At 40.0% G+C, this 20928-nt stretch overlaps 1 protein-coding gene across 5 annotated transcripts in view; it reads right to left on the reverse strand.

Annotated features, from left to right (window-relative positions):
• The window catches only part of FBXL20 (F-box and leucine rich repeat protein 20), a 102509-nt gene extending 85308 nt beyond the window's left edge, over positions 1 to 17201 (reverse strand). For 2 of the 5 annotated variants that reach the window (XR_016035530.1, XM_088829041.1), the window contains exon 1: positions 16694 to 17201. Coding sequence is in view for 4 of the 5 variants with exons in the window: in XM_088829041.1 (XP_088685167.1) it covers positions 16694 to 16848 (155 nt within the window). In the remaining variant the exon portion in view is untranslated. Of the gene's footprint in view, positions 1 to 15888; positions 16217 to 16693 lie in introns of those variants that run through there. The other 3 variants (XM_055407744.2, XM_088829042.1, XM_055407747.2) reach the window with 3 other exon arrangements.
• Positions 17202 to 20928: the final 3727 nt, after the last annotated feature.

A 20928-nucleotide genomic window follows, 5' to 3' on the forward strand; every position in this document is an offset into this window, starting at 1 on the left:
ACCAACTCCTGGAGTTCACTCAAACTCATGTCCATCGAGTCGGTGACGCCATAAACACAGAAAACTAAGGCTAGGTAAAAGCACAGGAAAAAAAAAAAGTACAGAAAAAGGCTTCACAAGGACACTCACGAAGTTTAAAACTGGTCCTTATCTCTCTTTTTGCTTCTCCTTTTTAAATGAATTTTTATTGAAGTATAGTTGATTTATTAATACAACATTGTGTTAATCACTGCTATACAGTAAAATGATTCAGTTATACATATACATGCATTCTTTTTTTTATTCTTTTCCATTACAAGTTTACCTCAGGATACTGAATATAGTTCTCTGTGCTAGAAGTAATACTTGTTTGTTTATCTGTTCCTTATCTACAGAGGCGAAGAGGATCAGGATTAGGGGCAGTATAATAAGAAATTATCATACTTGAAATGTCTTAGCTTTTAAATAAAACTTTATGCATGCACTTATACAAATTAAAACACTAATTTTTTTAAACTTACTATAATTTTTTAAAAGAGAAAAAGCAAGGTTCTAAACCATATGTCCAACAATTTTGTTCATTCATAAAATGTGAACATATCCATACATAATAATAATAGATACATACATTTATAAAATTACAAAATTATTGAACCCATGTCTCTTGCATCTCCTGCACTGGCATATGGGTTCATTACCACTGAGCTACTAGGGCTTCCCCTTATAGTGAACAGTTAATCATAACTTCTCTTCCAAGAACAAATACTAAAGCAAAGGTGGCGCAGTGGTCAAGAATCTGCCTGCTAATGCTGGAGATACAAGAGACACGGGTTCGATCCTTGGGTTGGGAAGAATTGCTGGAGTAGGAAATGGCAACCCACTCAAGTATTCCTGCCTGGGAAATCCCATGGACAGATGAGACCGGCACTCTACAGCCCATGGGGTCGCAAAAAGTCGGACATGATTAAGCACTCATGTACACACACACACACACACACACAAAGTCGGACATGATTAAGCACTCATGTGTACACACACACACACACAAAGTCGGACATGATTAAGCACTCATGTGTGTACACACACACACAACCAGTCCCAAATTAAACCAAAGGCCTGTAACTTCTGTACAGAAGTGGGCAGAAGAAAGACCCGTCCCTGAAACATTAAACTAAGAAACCTGAGGCTACTTTAGGACAGCCAAAGAAGATGATGCTCAAGCTGACTTTGTCTAAAATAACGGTACACTTTTCAGCCACAGTCCAACTGCAACTGTAGTAAATAAAAGCTACAAGAAGGTTTACTGAGTTTATTTTTGGTTGTTTTTTGTTAGTCGCTCAGTCGTGAACAAATCTTTGAGACCCTATGGACTGCAGCCCACCAGGCTCCTCTGTCCATGGGATTTCCCAGGCAAGAATACTGGAGTGGGCTGCTATTTCCTCCTCCGGGGGAATCTTCCTAACCCAGGGATCGAACCCATGTCTCTTCCATCTCCTGCACTGGCAGGTGGGTTCCTTGCCACTAGCACCACCAGGGAATTTTTGGTTAAATTATACTTAAGATTTCAATTTGATCATTTCCTTTCTAGTACCACTGGCATTGAGCAAAACAACTACTTACAAAAACTATTTGGCTGGCTCTGCACCTTCAACCTGAATGTGTATCCAGGCTTAATTTCACAAGAGAAAAATATTGTTTCCAGTTAAGATAATGTGAAGCATATATATTTTCCCCTGGCTCCCAGCCGAGTGCTGAACTGAATCCTGTCGTTTTCATTCTGTTAATTCATCTCCGAAACAATATTGTTACTAGAAACACTGACAAGTCACTTGACAACAGTCAGAATATGTAAAACCTAGAAAAATGAAGATGTATCCTAGGTAGGCATGTAGTACTGTCAAGACTAGAAAGGTAATGTAATGAATTATCACACATTTCATATGAACATATATTTGATAGATGTTAGAAGGGTCAGAGGGGCTTTCCTGGTAGCTCAGCTGCAATGCAGGAGACCCCGGTTCAATTACTGGGTCAGGAAGATCCCCTGGAGAAGGGATAGGCTACCCACTCCAGTATTCTTGGGCTTCCCTGGTGGCTCAGCTGATAAAGAATCCCCCTGCAGTGTGGGAGAACTGGGTTCGACCCCTGGGTTAGGAAGTTCCCCTGGAGAAGGGTCAGAAAGATCTTGGCCATAACTCCAGAACACCTTGCACTTTATGGATGGGATTATTTTTAATGCAAATTTCAAATTATTGAAATAAATAAACACTCTTTGTTTCTCAGTATTCTTCCTGATATTAATCTTTTATTCTATTAAGCCTAGTTGATCTCTGACCTAGAAATGCATGTTTATTCATAAAATACTATATCCTGAATTTTTATCATTTTTCACTCAACAGTGGTATATTGTTTATTACATAGGTATCTAAAAGGAATTTAAGACTTGGTAGGGTTTATACCGGAGAAGGCAATGGCAAGCCACTCCAGTACTACTGCCTAGAAAATCCCATGGATGGAGGAGCCTGGTAGGCTGCAGTCCATGGGGTCGCTACTAGTCGGACAAGACTGAGCGACTTCACTTTCACTTTTCACTTTCACACATTGGAGAAGGAAATGGCAACCCACTCCAGTGTTCTTGCCTGGAGAATCCCAGGGACGGGGGAGCCTGGTGGGCTTCCGTCTATTGGGTCGCACAGAGTTACACACGACTGAAGTGACTTAGCAGCAGGGTTTATACAGAATATTTGTTAACAGTTGTTTAAGAGTTACTTAAGTTGTCTAGTAAGCCAAAGAACAGGTTCAATGCCCACGCTTTCCAGTTCACATGAAATTAACTTTGCTCAATTCTTTGGCCACAAATTTAAGTGTTAATCAATCCTAACCAAACATCTTATAAATACCTGCTATGGATCAAAAGAGTAACTAACAATGGGTAAATTTTTCAAAACAACCCATTCTCAGTTGGCGTGCCCTACAGGCACATATAGGAGACTTCAAGTCAACTGGATTAAAGTTCTGGCTTTTAAATACTTAGCTATTTAATGTGGAAAAATGACAGTCTTTCAGAGCATCTGCTTTCTTATCGATACAATAGCAGAAAAATATCCTCTACCTACTACACGAGATTTTTTTTCTAAGTTCAAATGAAATCATAAATGGGAACATGTTCTTTAATGTGTAAAACACTGTATTAAGCTGTTACTTAAGATAGTTCAAAATATCTGTCTTACTGAAGGGAAGTTAGCAGGATGCCCTTCATATACGAGGGTCAGCATTTTTCAATCATTTATAAATTCCTTAAAAATATTTAATATTTGCCTAAAAAACAAATGGAACAGTATGTGTTTAACTACTTACTATATAATGAATTCCTGGAACTACTGGTGGAAGTGTTATTTTCCTGTTACTAGTTTTCTTTTTATTTTTTAAAATGTATTTACTTTTTTAATTGAAGGATAACTGCTTTACAGAATTTTGTTGTTTTCTGGCAAACATCAACATGAATCAGCCATAGGTATACATATGTCCCCTCCCTCTTGAACCTCTCTCCCATCTCCTTCCCCATCCCAGCCCTCTAGGTTGATACACAGCCCCAGTCTGAGCTGCCTGAAACAGACAGCAAATCCCCACTGGCTATCTATTTTACATATGGGACCAAGAATGAGATGGCTGGATGGCATCACCGACTCTGTGGACATGAGTTTGAGTGAACTCCGGGAGTTGGTGATGGATAGGAAGGCCTGGCGTGCTGTGATTCACAGGGTCGCGGAGAGTCGGACACGACTGAGCGACTGAACTGAACTGAACTGAACGGAAGTTTCTGTGTTACTCTCTCCATACATCTCACCCTCTCCTCCCCTCTCCCCATGTCCACTCTGCTTCTAACCTTAATTTCTGCTTAAATTTCTGAGAAATGTCCAGCTTTAGAGAAGAGCAGTTACTCTGACTAGCTCTCTTTAGTAATCCTACTGCTTTGTTTCCCAAGAAGTGAAATTGTTTTCTATAACTCTCCCATATAGCTAACACTGCCAGAACCCACTAAATTATTTTTCTCAAGCAGTTTTCTTCCTGTGTAGATTACAAGCTCTCTGAGGAAGAGACGATGCTTTGGAGCAGCTTTGCATTTCTAACACCTATCAGTATTTAACACATACTAATGCTAAATAAAATTTAAACAGAACTGGAACTCCTACCAACAGAATGCCCTGGTTTTTTAGACAGAATTTCTGTGCCCCAGACAAGGTGAGATTAGCTTTGTTGAGTTCCCAGATATAAGAACAAATATATTTTGTTCTTGGTAGTTTGAGAGGCTGGAGCGTGGTATGATAGTTTCATTAGTATAACTGAATGTATTTCAGCTGCAAAATGTACAAGTTGTAAAATAACTGTATTTTAGGTGCTATACATTAGCTACTGCTCTTGCTTCTAGGGCTAAAACATCTAGGACAGGACAGAAACCTGAAAAGAGCTATTGGTTTTATGATGGCAAATCCATGGTATGTAAACTGATTTCCCTATGGAGTTCAAGTTGTAAATACAAATTAACTTTGTATTCTTTCAAGGGATTAGTATTGTAAAAAAAACTTCACTGGTAAGCCTAAATGTCTAATTCAGATTGCTACTTATCTCTACTGTGCAATTCAGTTGCCATAAATTAAATCCAGTTTCATTTATTCCTCCTTAATGCTGTCCATTTAAGTCACGGAGTATTATTTTAGGGGCTTCCCTGGTGGCTCAGTGGTAAAGAATCCTTCTGCACATGAAGGAGACACGGGTTCGATCCCTGGTCCAGGAAGATCCCACAGGCCGAGGAGCAACGAAGCCCGTGTTCCACAACTATCCAGCCTGTGCTCTAGAGCCCAAGAACCTCAACTACTGAGCCACATCTACTGAAGCCTGCACATCACAACTATACAGTAGCCCCTGCTCGCTGCAACGAGAGAAAAGCTTGGGCAGGAAGGAAGACCCAGCAAAGGCAAAAATAAATAAGTTTTTTTTTTAAGTAGAGTTTTAGGTTTAATCTTTTTTGTTTCAGCAGAGGTATAATGGGCATAAAACATTGTATTAATACAGTTTGTAATAAGGTAGGGAAATAGATACTGGAAACCTTATTTAAGAGCTGTTAAAGACAGAGAAGTAAGCAGTTTTCCCCAGTGTGCAGTGTGGGTTTACAGTAGTGCAAACAGAAGGTCCCTTGAGTTCTTGATTCCTATTATCTAGGCCAGATTTTTATGTCTGGACCAGAAACTGATGTGCTCAGATGAAATTTATGTCATTTAAGATCTTTAATCCACCTTTTGAGGCAAATAATCTAAATACAATTATTATTTCTTAAGGAATGAGTTGACCTCAGTAAAACTGCATTTTTTTGTTGTTGTGTAGATCTAGATTTGGGAAGCTGCTTTTGTATGACTTCAGTCAGCTGTGACTAAGAATACTGAATATTAAGTCCCTTATCTTCCTGAAGTTACCATTCATGATGTTAGAAAAGTTACATTATTAAATAAATGCTTCAACTTATCCAAGGACACTTCCAAAATGTATCAGGCTTCCTTCCTACAAATGGGCTGCAGAAACAAGCTATGATGTGATTTTTGCAACAGAAGTGTCTTTACATGAAGGCATGTAAATAACTTTCAAAAAAACTGATGAGTGTAGGGAAAGGGTATTATCAATGCAGTGCTCTTAAAAATAAATAAATAAATGCATCTCTACTTACTTGTCCATGTTCAGTCATGCCATAGCTTTATTTTCTACAAACCAGAAAAGGAAGAATGACCAGTTTCTTGGGTAAAAGCTGACTGTTTTAAATGTCAACTTACAATTTGGTTCCAGATTTTCATCTTAGGAGACATTTACCCACATCTGCCTAAAAGTTAACACAATAATGGTTACAGTATAAACTACATATAAACATCATCAAATTATTACTGATTAAACTTCATAGGTTCAACTACACTGATTAAAATTCATAGGTGTTCCTGTCCAGCAAACCCAATGTATAAAATTGAATCAGATGAAAAGAAATCATTACATTCTTTCCTTTATAATACTTTTTCCTTTAAATAGTATATTCCTTTAAAGCATTTAAAACAATGATTTACGAAGAGTCTACTCAAAACCACTTTCACTCCAGAAAGTAATATAATAGGCATCATTGATTGAGCCCTTATCGTACAACAGACCATGTACAATGTTTGCTCAATGTTATAAAAACATCATAGAATTTAATCTTTATAATCCAGTATAGGTTTTATACCCATTTTTTAGATATTGAAAATTTGAGACTTTGAGAGATTAAATGACTTGTCTTAGGTCATACAGGGCTTCCCACATGGCTCAGTGGTAAAGAATGAGCCTGCTAATGCAGGAGACCCAGGTTTGATTTTGGGTCAAGAAGATTCCCTGGAGGAGAAAACGGCAACCCACTCCAATAATCTTGCCTGGAGAATGCCATGGACAGAAGAGCCTGGTGAGACACAGTTCACGGGGTCACAAAGAGTCAGACACAACTGAGTAACCAAGTACACATGCACACTAAGGTCATACAGATTGTAAATGGCAAAGCCACAGGGTACAAACTCAGACTTTAAAGCTAATGCTTTTAAATAAGTTCTCTTTATACAAATATATAAATTCCAAAAATATTAAAAACTAAATCGTAACACACTAAACTCCAGGATATCACACAATCATTACACCTATTCCTCACTCCTTAGCAAAAATCATTCAGACAGATATAACATATCTGATGCTATTAAAGTGCTGCACTCAATATGTCAGCAAATTTGGAAAACTCAGCAATAGCCACATGACTGGAAAAGGTCAATCCTCATCCCAATTCCCAAGAAGGGCAGTACTAAAGAATGTTCAAACCACCGGACAATTACACTCATTTCCTATGCTAGTAAGGTTATGCTCAAAATCCTCCAAGCTAGGCTTCAGCATTATGTGAACTGAGAACTTTCAGATGTTCAAGCTGGGTTTAGAAAAGGCACAGGAACCAGAGATCAAATTGCCAACATTCACTGGATCATACAGAAAGCAAGAGAATTCCAGAAAAACATCTACCTCTGTTTCACTGACTACACTAAAGCCTTTGACTGTGTGGATCATAACGAACTGTGGTAAACTCTTAAAGAGATGGGAATATCAGACCACCTTACCTGTCTCCTGAGAAACCTGTATGCAGGTCAAGAAGCAACAGTTAGAACCTTGTATGGAACAACTAACTGGTTCAGGATTGAGAACGGAGTATGACAAGGCTGTTTATTGTCATCCTGTTTATTTAACTTATATGCAGATCACATCATGCAAAATGCTGAGCTGGATGAAGCACAACCAAGCTGGAATCAAGACCGCCGGGAGAAATATCAACCTCAGATATGCAGATGATACCACTCTAATGGCAGAAAGCAAAAAGGAACTAAAGAGTCTCTTAATGAGGGTGAAGGAGGAGAGTGAAAAAATCAGCTGAAAACTGAACATTCAAAAAACTAAGATCATGGCATCCGGTCCCATCACTTCACGGTAAACAGAAGGGGAAGAGGTGGAAGCAGCAACAGATTTCCCCTTCTTGGGCTATAAAATTGCTGTGGATGGTGACTGCAGCCATGAAATTAGAAAATGATTGCTTCTTGGCAGGAAAGCTACGACAAACCCAGACAGTGTGTTAAAAAGCAAAGGCATCACTTTGCCAACAAAGGTCCATATAGTCAAGGCTATGATCTTTCCAGTAGTCATGTACGGATGTGAAAGCTGGACAATAAAGAAGGCAGAGACAAAGAGTTAATGTTTTCGAACTGTGGTACTCGAGAAGACTCGTGAGAGTCCCTTGGAAAACAAGAAGATCAAGCCAGTCAATCTTAAAGGAAATCAATCCTGAACACTCTTTGGAAGGACTAATGCTAAAGTTGAAGCTTCAATACTTTGGCCACCTGATGCACACAGCGGATTAATTGGAAAGGACCCTGAAAATGGAAAAGACTGAAGGCAAAAGGAGAAGAGGGCAACAGAGGATGAGATGGTTGGATGGTATACCGATTCACTGGACACGAACTGGGACAAATTCCAGGAAATGGAGTCAGACACGACTTGGCGACTGAACAACAACAACCATATCTGTATACAGATATACACGTATAGGTTCAGAGGGGCTTCCCTGGTGACTCAGTGGTAAAGAATCCACCTGCCAATGCAAGAGGCACACGTTTGATCCCGGACCTGAGAAGATCCCACATGATGCAGAGCAACCAAGCTCCAGTGACACAACTATTAAGCCTGTGTTCTACAGTCTAGGCTATGGTTTTTTCAGTGGTCACATATGGATGTGAGAGTTGGACTGTGAAGAAAGCCGAGCACCGAAGAATTGATGCTTTTGAACTGTGGTGCTGGAGAAGACTCTTGAGAGTCCCTCAGACTGCAAGGAGATCCAAGCAGTCCATTCTAAAGGAGATCAGTCCTGGGTGTTCATTGGAAGGACTGATGCTAAAGCTGAAACACCAATACTTTGGCCACCTCATGCGAAGAGCTGACTCGCTGGAAAAGAGTCTGATGCTGGGAGGGATTGGGGGCAGGAAAAGAAGGGGACAACAGAGAATGAGATGGCTGGATGGCACCACCGACTCGATGGACATGAGTTTGAGTGAACTCCGGGAGTTGGTGATAGACAGGGAGGCCTGGCGTGCTGTGATTCATGGGGTTGCAGAGCGACTGAACTGAATTAGAGTCTAGGAGCTGCAACTACGTAGCCCATGTGCTAAGACTGCTGAATCCCATGCCCTAAAGTCTATGCTCCATAGCAAGAGAAGGCACTGCAATGAGAAGCCCACATTGCAATGAGAGAAAAGTCGATGCAGCAATGAAGACTCAGTACAGCCAAAAATGAAATAAAGTGTATATAAAATAAAGAATATTTATATATAATAGTATTTAATAAATAAATATAGGGTCAGGTCACAAAGGTTGTTTTGTGTTTACTGTAATAGCAGTTAGAAACAAATATAAGAACACTGGCAATAAATTGAATATCTAATCTCCAACTCACAGCAACTTGGGGGATTTATTTAGAATCATACAATCTCCATGTTGGAAGGAACCTTAGAGTTGAGACAATGGAGGTACAGAGAGACAATTTACCCTCAGGCACACAGATACACATGTATATGTGTATATAAAATACTTATGCATGTGTTTCCTAGTTAAGAAATTATTCCTTTCTATAAAACCCTAAACATGTCATCTTAATGTTTTCATTTTCTTACTCAAATTAATTTCAAAATTAGAACATTAAAATATATAATGATCTGGCTCAAAAAATAAGATGACAAAGGGTAACATACTCCAACAGAGAACTGTAGCTAACTAACATTTATACTTAACATTACATTGTTAATTTTCAAGGAACTGTAAATCTCTTCTCTTTTTCTTCACCCCACCCATCTGAACAAAGCAAAAAAGAAAAAAGTAAAACAAACCTGACTCTTTGTTGGTAACTGCATTTCAGAATAAAAGCAGTTGGCAATGACTTTACCTGGAGGGAAGCATAAAACAAGAGGTACTCTACATTTAAAAGCCTGCCCTAATCTAGAAATTTTACTGCTTTCTTTTTGCCTGTCCCTCCTGTCACATAAATTCTCTCATTTTGCATACTCAAAGCCACTCAGAATAGCCATACCTATGGCATATTCTTACTATTGCAAATTACAAGTAAGAAACTGAGAATGCTTTTCCATTTTTTACTTTTAACTGATTGTGAAATTATATCTGCCTGCATCCTTCAGTTGATCAGAAAGTTCTGCTCACCAGCAAATATCATAACAGGTGGTACATTTGATAATATAAAATTGGGCTGCTGCTGCTGCTAAGTCACTTCAGTCGTGTCCAACTCTGTGTGACCCCATAGACAGAAGCCCACCAGGCTCCCCCATTCTCCCTGATTCTCCAGGCAAGAACACTGGAGTGGGTTGCCATTTCCTTCTCCAATGTGTGAAAGTAGAAAGTGAAAAGTGAAAGTGAAGTCGCTCAGTCGTGTCCGACCCTTAGCGACCCCACGGACTGCAGCCTACCAGGTTCCTCCATCCATGGGATTTTCCAGGCAAGAGTACTGGAGTGGCTTGCCATTGCCTTCTCCGATAAAATTGGGCAGGCATCTGATATATTGACTATCTTCACCTCCTTGTAATTAGATATGACTTGTGTCTTAGCACCAAAGTAATGCATAAGATCAATATACTATTTACTTTCACAGTGTTCTATTTCCCTTTTTTAGTTTTTACTAGAAATTCCTGGGATCAAGGACAAAAATGACAGAAGACACAGTCAATATCTGTTTCATATGACTAAATCCTTGTCTACTATGTTTTATTAATAGGTGACTTTTACGTCATAGAAACTTAAAAGACAGCAAAATGGATTAAATTAATTATATTTCCACCTGATTACAACTGTCAAATATGAGGCTTAATAAAGACAACAAAATATCATAAAATCAAATTAGAGGAAATATGATTAGGGACTAAACAGATTACTTACCTATAGCTTTAAATCACATGCCTGCTAAAGTTATTTGATATGTGCTGAAAATAACTAGCCAGCAGTGCCACTCTTTTTAACAGAAATAGTCCTCAAGAGCTAATGCAAATCTGTTTTGGATTTATTACATTTAAATACAGGATGCTCAGGGCTGGTGCACTGGGATGACCCAGAGGGATGATATGGGGAGGGAAGTGGGAAGAGGGGGTTCAAAAAAAGAAGAAAAAATAAATAAATAAAAAATACATACATTTTTTACAGTTATATAATTAAGCAACATGAATCAAGCACAAATACTACTGCGTAGTTCAATACTACCACCTACTGTTAGTGGCTATTATTAAATTAAAATCTTTTTATCAAATGGGTCCAAGTGCATTAAGATATAAAACCACCAGTTGGAAAAAAAAAAACCACAGTTGGATGCCTTCATTTTTCTGAGGCGATTTTTGGGTGGGGGTCTGATCTAAGAATTTATGAATTCTGGGATATTAAATAGGAAAACAGTGTAAAGGCAACTATGCACAAGCAGCTAAATTTGGTCAGTTTAAGGGCATTCTTTCTTCTTCCTCCCTCCCTTGGATTTTCCTAGTGTAACGGAATATTTTATTTTGGACATCTAAAAATATACCCTTGCAAGACCACAGTACTAGTTAGATTACTGAAATTTTTAATTTAGTTTCCAATCTGTCACCAGTTGAGAAACAGTAATCTAAGGGTTAGGAATTTAAAAAGTACTCATTAATCTGCAAGAAAAATGATACCAAAATTTGAAAAGATACAACTCTGAAGATGAAAATGGAGGGATTTTTAAAATAAAAAATAAAATAAAAAGCAACACCAACAGCTAAAAACTGACAAATGGCCTAGAACATGAAGACATGACTTTAAAAGTGTGGATACTTCTAACAGAAATACTGCTTTAATGAATGAAAATCTTCAATGTAAAAATAGATTACATCTTATAACGTAGAACTTAAATATCAACCATACATTTTGTAAAGTTTCCGCCAAGTTAAAAAAATTTAATGACTTAATGGATTAAGCATAATTTCCAACACCTAGCTGTTTATCTTATGTATACTGTAGCAAGATACAAATATATGTTTATTTTTAAGTAACGAGTGAACACAATATAAGTACATGACACAATGTACTGTGCTTCAAAAGGACCTATGATTGTAAAATAAACATCAGTAACACTATTCAAAAAAGAACAGATTGTCTGAATGAGCCTAAAAAGCACACTTCTAATTTCTATTTTCTATAGTAATGTTAGGTAATAGGTAATCACTTTCAAACTAATCTCTAAAGTGTTAAAAACAAAATTCCTTACTTTCACTAGTTCTCCTCCCATTGCAAGGCCTTTCAAATAGAAACAAATGACTCTCACCCACTGGAAAATACATATAACATTTTCCACATGTACCAACTTGGAAAATACGGGTATTTACTATGCAGAATGTTCTTTAGAAGATAAAACCTTAAGGGAAAAAAGGGTCATTACTGCAGTCTTTACTAAACTGTGTGACTGAGCCTACAAACTTTAACAAATACTGGAGTAGCTATTTCAAAAGAAATGGCCAAGGTCAGCTTTTAATAAAAAATTAGATTCATAGGATCTGGAATAAAAGGAACCTTAGTAATTGATTTTAACTTCTTTTTCTTACAGAGGAGGTAAATGACCAAACCAGAGAAGTGAAAAAAGTTGACCAAAGCTACAGTCAGTTGGTTGACAAAAATCAACTAAAAAAATCAAGAGTAACTAAATCAAGTTCTGGTAACTCCCAATGCAGTATGTTCTTTCTACCACGAAACAGTTTATGATTTTTCTTATTTTGGACAAACTGAAGCAGTAAAATGAAGCAGGTAAAGAAATATTATAACCTAATCAAGCAAACTTCAGTATTATAGATTTATCAGAGCAGTAGTGATGCATAATGGAAAAAAAAAAATGCCCAGTGTTTCAAAATACCCAAACTGGAACTTATTACTTCCTAACTATGTGAGTCTTAACTTCTCCAGGCACTGATTAAACTGTAAAATAGTATGAGAATATCACTGAATGTTACTACTATACTTTTCTTTAGGTTATACGTTTTAATAAATCCAAATAAGATAGAATTTTTCCTCCAATAGTACTACATTCTTATAATGGAGCTAACTAAGAGTATGACAAAGTGGAGAGGCTTAACTGATAAAAATCTAAACTTGGATTCAAGGGCTAGCCTGACACGTGTCTGTCATTAATGTCACTATGTTAAGATAGTACAAGTTACAGTACTTAAAATGAAGGACAGCTATATTCTCTCAATAGCAAAAAAAAAAATAAAACATGCTGGATAAAGAACTTTAAAAAAGCTCTTTTTCACATTTTATGAGTTTTTATGCTATGTAATGCTAAAAACAGACCAGAATGATAGAATGGAGTTAAAAAAAAAAATGCAGATTGGAATCTTGGCTTCCCAATGTACTAGCTGTGCAACTTGAATACTTGTCAGGCCCTAGCTTTCCTCGAAATAGAACTGTGAAAATTAGAAGTAACAGAGGTAAAAAAAAAATCTAGCTCAGTGCACCTGACATACAGGACACATTGTATAATCATTTTTAAATCTGAAAGGAAATTATCAAAAGTTGCCACAAAACAAAGTGTACTACAAGTAACATACAAGTATTTGAATGAGTTTCAATTAAAAGACTAAAACAATTTAGTATACAGTATTTTAACTTATAAGGGTTATTACTGTGTAGATCTAATGCCAAAGTGATACAACAAAAACAATTTTCACATCTGCATATCTTTTTAAAACTCTTTTATCCAATAGTCATCTACTTGGCCATTTCACAGGATGCTATATAGCTGCCTAATAGGTACTCTTCTCCCCTGATTTAACTTAAGAAAATATTTGGTTTTGCTTTTTACTGTTCTGAGTGTGAGATTTAAAGTGTGTGGCCAGCACTTACAACATCCAAAAGCATAATACACAAGAATATTCCCTATAAAAAGACTTTAAATAATTAAACAAAAAAGTTTTAGTTATCCCCCAAAAATGTGGCCAAGCAAAAGAAAATAATCTTTCACTTTTTGTATTAACCATAACTAACTTGAAATTAGTTGTTACATATTTGCTACAGAAATTTCCTACACTCAAGAAAAATCCTCAAAGCTACCTACTTACAATTATAAAATTATCATTTAACAACCTTCTGAGATTTTAAGAATTAAAAAATGTGATGTAAATTTTTAGATATGGAAAGCTTGTTTATCTTATCTAAATCTTTTATCCACTGAAAGTAAATATTTTAAATGTTTTCAATGAATTAGCAATAACTGTATTATTTCATGAGAGACCAAATAGTTTATTGTTTTATTACTTGTGAATTAGGTCATTAAGGGGTACATGATTTTAAAAAATACTCAGATAATGAAACTCATTAACAGGTATCATTTGCAGTCCCTTCTCATTTGTATTCCAGCATGAACACTTCCATGGGGTCATGAAGAGTCAGATACTGACTTGGAGACTGAACAACAACAAAAATTAACACTTCATATCATAGTAAGAGTAGCTTTTTGTTTACAAATAAACATGTTCATCATAAACACTGTAGAAGGAGTGGTGTTCCCTCCCTCATTCTTACTGTTCTTTTCAGACATTTTCAGAAAAATTTTGGTTCCCAGTTAATACCAATCAACACAAATAGATATGCTTAATAAAGCAATACATTTTATTATTTTAGAACCACCATTACAGATTAACTACAAATTAAAATGTAAGTATAAAAACGGGATATAGTGATACAATTTTAAAGCACAAACTACAAAAGAACTCTTTCCAACAACTACTCTCACAACCTAAAAAGTGAATAGCAAAATGACAAAGAGCTGACTGCAATGGCAAAAGGCTATCCTCTACTCAATTCTTCAGTATTTGGGTTTCCCTTTGAAGATTTCTGTTAACTGTTAAATCTCTATTTGGTAATTCTAACGACAGTCTGGACTTTTACAGTAGAACTGAATATGAAACCATCATAAATTAAGCTTTCTGCGTCTCTCTACATCAGGGCAACATAAAGTTCTATTAAAACACAAACATAACCTACTGTAATAATATCTTCCCATGACTAAAGAGACCAATTCCTTGATTTTCTCCACTCCTGGCGCTGTAGTAACGTTGTAGTTCTGAATTTAAACTCTCCCCAAACACTTCCTGTCTTGACCTTTGTGGGTAAATTAAAACATTTTCTCCATAAGCATATAAAGAAATCAAGGAAAAGATTAAGTTGAAGACCCTCAGCTAACGATTTCATCCTCAACGCTTAGTTGGCAAGTTTCCTCAAACTTTTGTCTGTCTTACAATTTCATCCTTCAAATGAAAATGAAGAAAAACATCAAGTGAGACGTACAGTGAATGTGAGTGATTCCAGGTCAGCCTGATTCTCTGTCCAAAAAGGCCAGGTAACATTTACTCTTCTTGCTGTTGCTTCTTTCTTTCTCGTCCACTCAACAAACCTCCCCGTATATTACTATACTACAGTAATTCACCTGTAGTTATACCTCACTTCCCAAAGGAATCGTTTCCCAACACTGCCTACTCCCTAAAGACGCTTTCAGATGTTTTATTTCTTCATCCATTCCATAATTTCATTACTATAAACCTCTCTCGTCAGAGGAAAAGTTCTCAGAGAAAAAGGGACTTGAAAGGATTTTCTTAAGTCTCTCAGACCTTGTCCCAATCTCAAAGCCTGTACACATCTAAGAGTTCCCAGAAACAATGAGCTACAGAAGTACAGACCACACGGGAAAGAAGAGGAAGTACCAGAACAATACCCAGACCACACTGCACCGAAAACCCTGGGACGTTTCTATCACCTCAGTCTACCACCCCCTACTCCCCCAGTTTAACCAAAGTCTCTCAAACTCAGAGAAAAAGTCCCGGGCCCATAATTTCCCCCTCGCTTCAAGAATAAAGTGGCAGAAAGAAAAGAAACGAGGTCCCTCCGGTCGATCGCAGCTGTAATACCTTTTCTGCCGGGTGAAGGGAGGCAAGCCAAGGGTTGTGTAAAGAATGGAAAGCTGAGTGATATTGGGGGGAGGGGGAATTAGGGCGCCAGAGCTAATCCCTCGCCGGGGCCCGCGAGTGGAAGACGCAGAAGGCGACCAGCCGGGAGGACAAGGGAAGCCGGGCTGCACTGAGCTTTTGGGTGGCGAGAAACGGGAGAGAAGTGTGGCAGCCCCAAAGGCCAGTGGGTGACGGCGCCAGGAGAGAAAGGAGATTCGGTGCGGAGCGAATTTTCCGGCGCTTGAGAGCGGAAATAGTCTTCCTCACGGGACCCTAGCACCCGCCCCCTCCCGCCCCCGCCTCCAGCGCACACCTCAAACCTGCTCTTGGTCACTCCGTTCACGTCCCTCCTCATGGGGCCGGCGGGTGCGGCCGGGGCCGGGCGCTGCGGCGTGCAAAGACTGGGGGCCCCGGGCAGGCCCCGGAGTTCCGGTACCGAGACAAGGCAGCGGAGCAGCGGGATGGGGCCGTCGGCGGGGAGGAGAGACCTCTCGACTCCAGCAGGGCCTCCTCCTCCTCCCGCGGTGGTGGCGACGACTGCTCGTCGCTAGCTCTTCTCTCTTTTCAGCCTCAACTTCAACCCAAAACAAAAACACTCCCCACCTGCCAGCAACGCCGCTCCTCATTGGGCAGAGCCGCCCGGGCCTCGGAACAGCGTGGGGAGGGGGAGGAGGAGGAGCGCGCAGCGGCGCAGGACCACCCCTCCCCCACCCCCGGGCACAGCCCGCGGCCGTCAGCCCAGGAGCTACGGGAGCGCGGCGGCGGCGGCGGCGGCGGCGCGAGCCCGCTCTCGCCTCCAAGGCAGACAAGCCCACCGCGAGAAGGAGAGGCAGGGAAGTGCCTATGTGTCTGTGTGTATTTGTCTCTGGGAGGGGCTGTGGGGCGGGTGCGAGTGCGCGCGTGCTCGCCGACCGGTGAGAGAGAAGAAAGCAGGACAACTGCACACAGCACCCGAGCCCCCTCCTCTCCCCTCGGCGACAGACAGCACGCACCAACCCACCAAGCACTTGAGCTGTCTGTCTTGTCCTCCCAGCCCCTTAAGTCTTGTCGCTTCCCAGTAGCCCGTGTTGGCACACATGTCCTTCCCAGCCACCCAGCTCCCTTCCCCTATCACTCACTGTCGCCTTGAACCCAAAGTGCAGCAGGCGGTCCCTGCTCGGAGCCATTTTCCTCCTTTCTGGTAGTCTCTAGGTTGGGGTAGTACTGCTGCTGCGTTCGCCGCCGCCGCTGTTGCCGCCGCTGCTGCCGCCTCCCCCGCCTCCGTGGATTGCATTACCGGGTGTTGCAGTGAGGCTTGGGGGGCCGCTGCGGGGTGTGGATCTCCCTGTGCATGGATTCGGGGGGACAGTTGCGCAGCCGTCTGCTCTGGGGACGAGCAGCGAGGCCGCACTTCGTGCCTTGTGGTCAGGGGGTGCAGTGCAGAAGCTGGGCGACCATTTCTTTAGCTGGGGGAGGGGCGCGCTTTGGTGGAGGTGGGGGCGGGTGAGACAGAAAGGCCTTGGCTTCCCCCGCCCCTCCGCCGCCCGACGGCCGCCTGCACCCAATGGGCTCTAGCGCTTACCCGCCCTCCAATCAGCGCTCTGGTTGGTGAGAGCCTGATCCTGACGCCACTTTGGCGGGAGAAACGAGCGTGTCTGAACGAGTAGGCGGTGTGGGGGGCGGGGGAGGGGAGCCTTGCCCAATGGTTAACATTCTCTTTCTTTCCTTAGAAGCTGGATTGTATCATGGTGTATGTCATAGTATACTTTAGCAATTCCAGGTCTCGAAACTTATGATCTATGAAATGCGGAAAACCACAGAATTATACCTCAAAGATAAAATATTAGAAACTGTGTCACAAACTCTAGCAGTCCTGGCTGGACCACTTCTAACTGTATTCCGAAGTAGATGACTTTTGTTTTCCTACCACTTCTTTGCACTTTCAGTGACTGGCTTATTATGAATGTCTGATTTAAGAGATGAGCTTACTTTAAGAGCAACAAGTGCAGAGATCTTTTAAGCGGGCACATTTTACCTGAAAGGTTTATCCTTCAAGCACCTTTTTTTTTTTTTCAATCTTAGAAAGGACTTCCTAAGCAAGGAAACCAGCTTCAGAAACTTATTCTCAGGCCCACACCCCCAGGTCTAGATGTTACAGCCTCCTCCTGTCCCAGACACTGTTAATGTTACTGCTTCATGGCCATCAAATAGAAATAACCTTTCAGTTGCATCTCATCTTAGAGCAGGTTTCTCCCAGCAAGAACTACTGATGAATTTGGTGACAGAGGCCTGCAAAAGATAGTAAAAGTGGCTTGAGCAAGATAAATCAGATGAAACTTCCACAGGTTTTTCTCTAATTTCAATTATCCTTTCCAGTTAACCCATTATCAAGTACTACTCAGGAGACTTTTTTACTTTGTTAAAATTTTTTTGATTGGATTTTTCAAAAGCTGAATAAACAAAAGTATTCAAAAGTTAAAAATTTATTACACATACGCATGATGCTTTTTATCAAAGAAATTTATTTGCATGTAAATAAACACATTTTTGTAATGTTTTGGGAAAAAAATCCCACAGATTTTTGTCTACTTTCAAAAAAATGAAAAACCCCAAAGTATTTACAGAACGGCCATATGCACAGAAAATCAAATTTGAAAGATTTTTTAGAAAAGACCCTCCCCAACTGCTCCTGATGTACATTTTTAAAACGCAAAATTTAAAGCTCAGTTTCTACAACTGAGCATGTTTCCCAACCTAGCTTCTGAGATGTTAGGTACTTCCTACCCCTCAAAAAAACTTCAGGGTAGAAATAAAAGAGGGAGGGAGATTTAGGGATAAAGGTTAAAAAAATGAGACTGCCAAGGGATTGAAAATGAGTTTCCTATACTGGAATCTGCTTTAAGTGACTCGACTGGATACTGTGACTCACTAGCTCCCTGGAAGGTTTCTTTTCAATTCATGATAGTGCTGCCCTGTATTTTCAGACCTAGGCCTTAAGGAAAATCCTTCCAAGAGCCACCAACCTCAAGCCTAGTTTTGGCAATTATATCCTGTTTCATTTCACACTTCCCCCCATACTTAAAGAAACTGATTTTTTGAACCTGGAATCTTCATGTACATCAGAGCAGGTTTTGACCAAGAACCCCTAACATGAAGCCAAAAGACAGAAGAGGAATCAGGTCAAACTAAGAATACATAAGACACCAGCAGCAGAAGATAGGTAGAAGTTGACTTCATGTCCTTGTCGTCTTTTGAAACAGAAGAATGAGTACACCTAGACAGGAGGGAGGTGTCCCAGGCTTGGTTTATTCTGCCTCTTCTCCTCCACCCTGTGGAGAAATGCAGTGCTCCCTGGTTCTCAGGCAGGGTGAAGCAGTTTAGCCCCGGCTCCCTGTTAAGCAAGTTCAGATGCTGGGTCAGTGTGTGGGGTGTGCCCATCGACAATTCAGGGGCTTATCCTTCATCCAGATCCTAACTCGGAATTCTTTGATCTGGGATGAAGACAGAAAGAGAGAAAAAGCTTCCCAGTTTACTCATTTTGGTATTTGTTGGCTCTACTTGGGGGAGCTGAGCCCCTGATATTATGCAGTACATTCCCCATACTTTCCCCACCCAAACTTAAAAACCATTTTAACTTTTGTTTTTTCCCCCTGCAGAAACCAATGGGATAGGATTCAAAACTAGGTGAGAAACTTGTGAGAAATCCAACCTGGTTGTATGTCTGAGAGGCTGCTACTGTATCAGCATCACAAGATAAAGCACTCTGGTATCACCTTGCCCATGTCCTCCTTAGTGTCACCCAAGACATTTGACTCTGATACGGTAACCGATAACTTTTCTTGCTCCACTTTGCAATGTTTCGTTTCCTACTTCTTATTACCTTGGGACACAAAAGTGGCAGAGTTGTTGAGAGCTGATGACCAGAAAAGGGAGAACACTAAAGGAAATCAGAGACAGTCAGGAAAGAAAGCCAAAGCTGATTTTCCAACTCTATGCTAACTCCAACCTGCAGAAAGAGCTGAATATAGAAATCTTCTTCAGTATCTGATGAAATCACTCCATTTAAGACACACACACACACAAATGAATCACCTGGCTTTTTTTTTTAATCCAGAAGAATTGTGCTGGGGATCGTGCCCCATCCTGCTGATACAGATCCTGAATGGAATCATCAGGAATGGCACAGTGCAGGTGTCAAAATCAAAGTAAGGCCGCAGAATTTTGAGAGGACCCTCCAAATACTGAGAACTTGTGTTGCACTCAATGGTCTCCTGGATTTCTATATATATGAGAAGGGCTTCTTATTGATGTCCCCCAGAATCCAGACTTAGACCTGTTCTTCCAAAAAGGTCCAATTGTGTTGCTACATAGTAGCAAGGGTTTATCTTCATGCCCACCTAGCATTCCAGGCCCCCATTACTTCAAGTGAGCTTGAAAACTGTTTTAAGTGAACTATGGCTGCAAATTTTTTACTGTTTTATCTAAGGGAGCATACAGTGGAGTGATTAAAGTCTGGACTCCTTATCCTTGTGATGAAGGGAAACAAGGAGCCCAGTTCTCAGGAATGGCATCAGTTCTCCTACAAACAAAATGCTGGGATGTGGACTTTTGGCACATTGTAGAAATAGGAGAACTATGAATTCTGTAATGGTTTTCATGCCACTGGGTCAGGGAGGCTATCCCACTTTTAAACTTTACTGCATCTGAAAACATGTTTACATCCCAAAAAGCCAGCCGAGCTTTCTTTAAAGGAAAGAGAAACTATAAATCAATACCTCCACAGAAAGATAACTCCTAATATTCCTATGATGTCTGAACCCTATGAAAAACCTCCTATAACAAAAACACCATTTTGGTTTTCTACTTGACTCTAAAGATGGGCTCTGACTGATCTGCTTCAGCTTGATACTACATTAACAGCATAAGCCACAAGCTCCCTACCACCAAATATGCCTCCTCCTTGCCTCCCATCATTTTGAACCCTGAACCTCATAGAATTAGAAAAAACACTGTATAAAAGCAAACAGATAAAGGGTTAAAATATTACAAATAAATAGCTAAAATCATCTTCCCTCCCCAATCACTCCTCTAAGAAACAGACACCAAACATTACTTAAGTGTCCAAAATGACCCAAGTCCTTCATTTGCCCCTGCCTCAAATGGACAACTACCCAAAGGTGAACAACCTTCATGCAAATGCATCAAGGAATGTATTGCTTTTTCATTTTCTGCCCAGCCCTTCAAATACATGCACTAAAATGAGTTTAAAACATGGCCTAAAAATGGAAAAAGGGAGAAAAAATATATATGAATATTTCCCACAAAACTGTTTCCCACCCTTCCCTCTCCCTAAGCCCTTCCCACCCCCTCCCTT

This window comes from Moschus berezovskii, chromosome 20, assembly GCF_049115385.1.
Source record: "Moschus berezovskii isolate FMDL1 chromosome 20, NW_MosBer_1.0, whole genome shotgun sequence".
NCBI lineage: Eukaryota > Metazoa > Chordata > Mammalia > Artiodactyla > Moschidae > Moschus > Moschus berezovskii.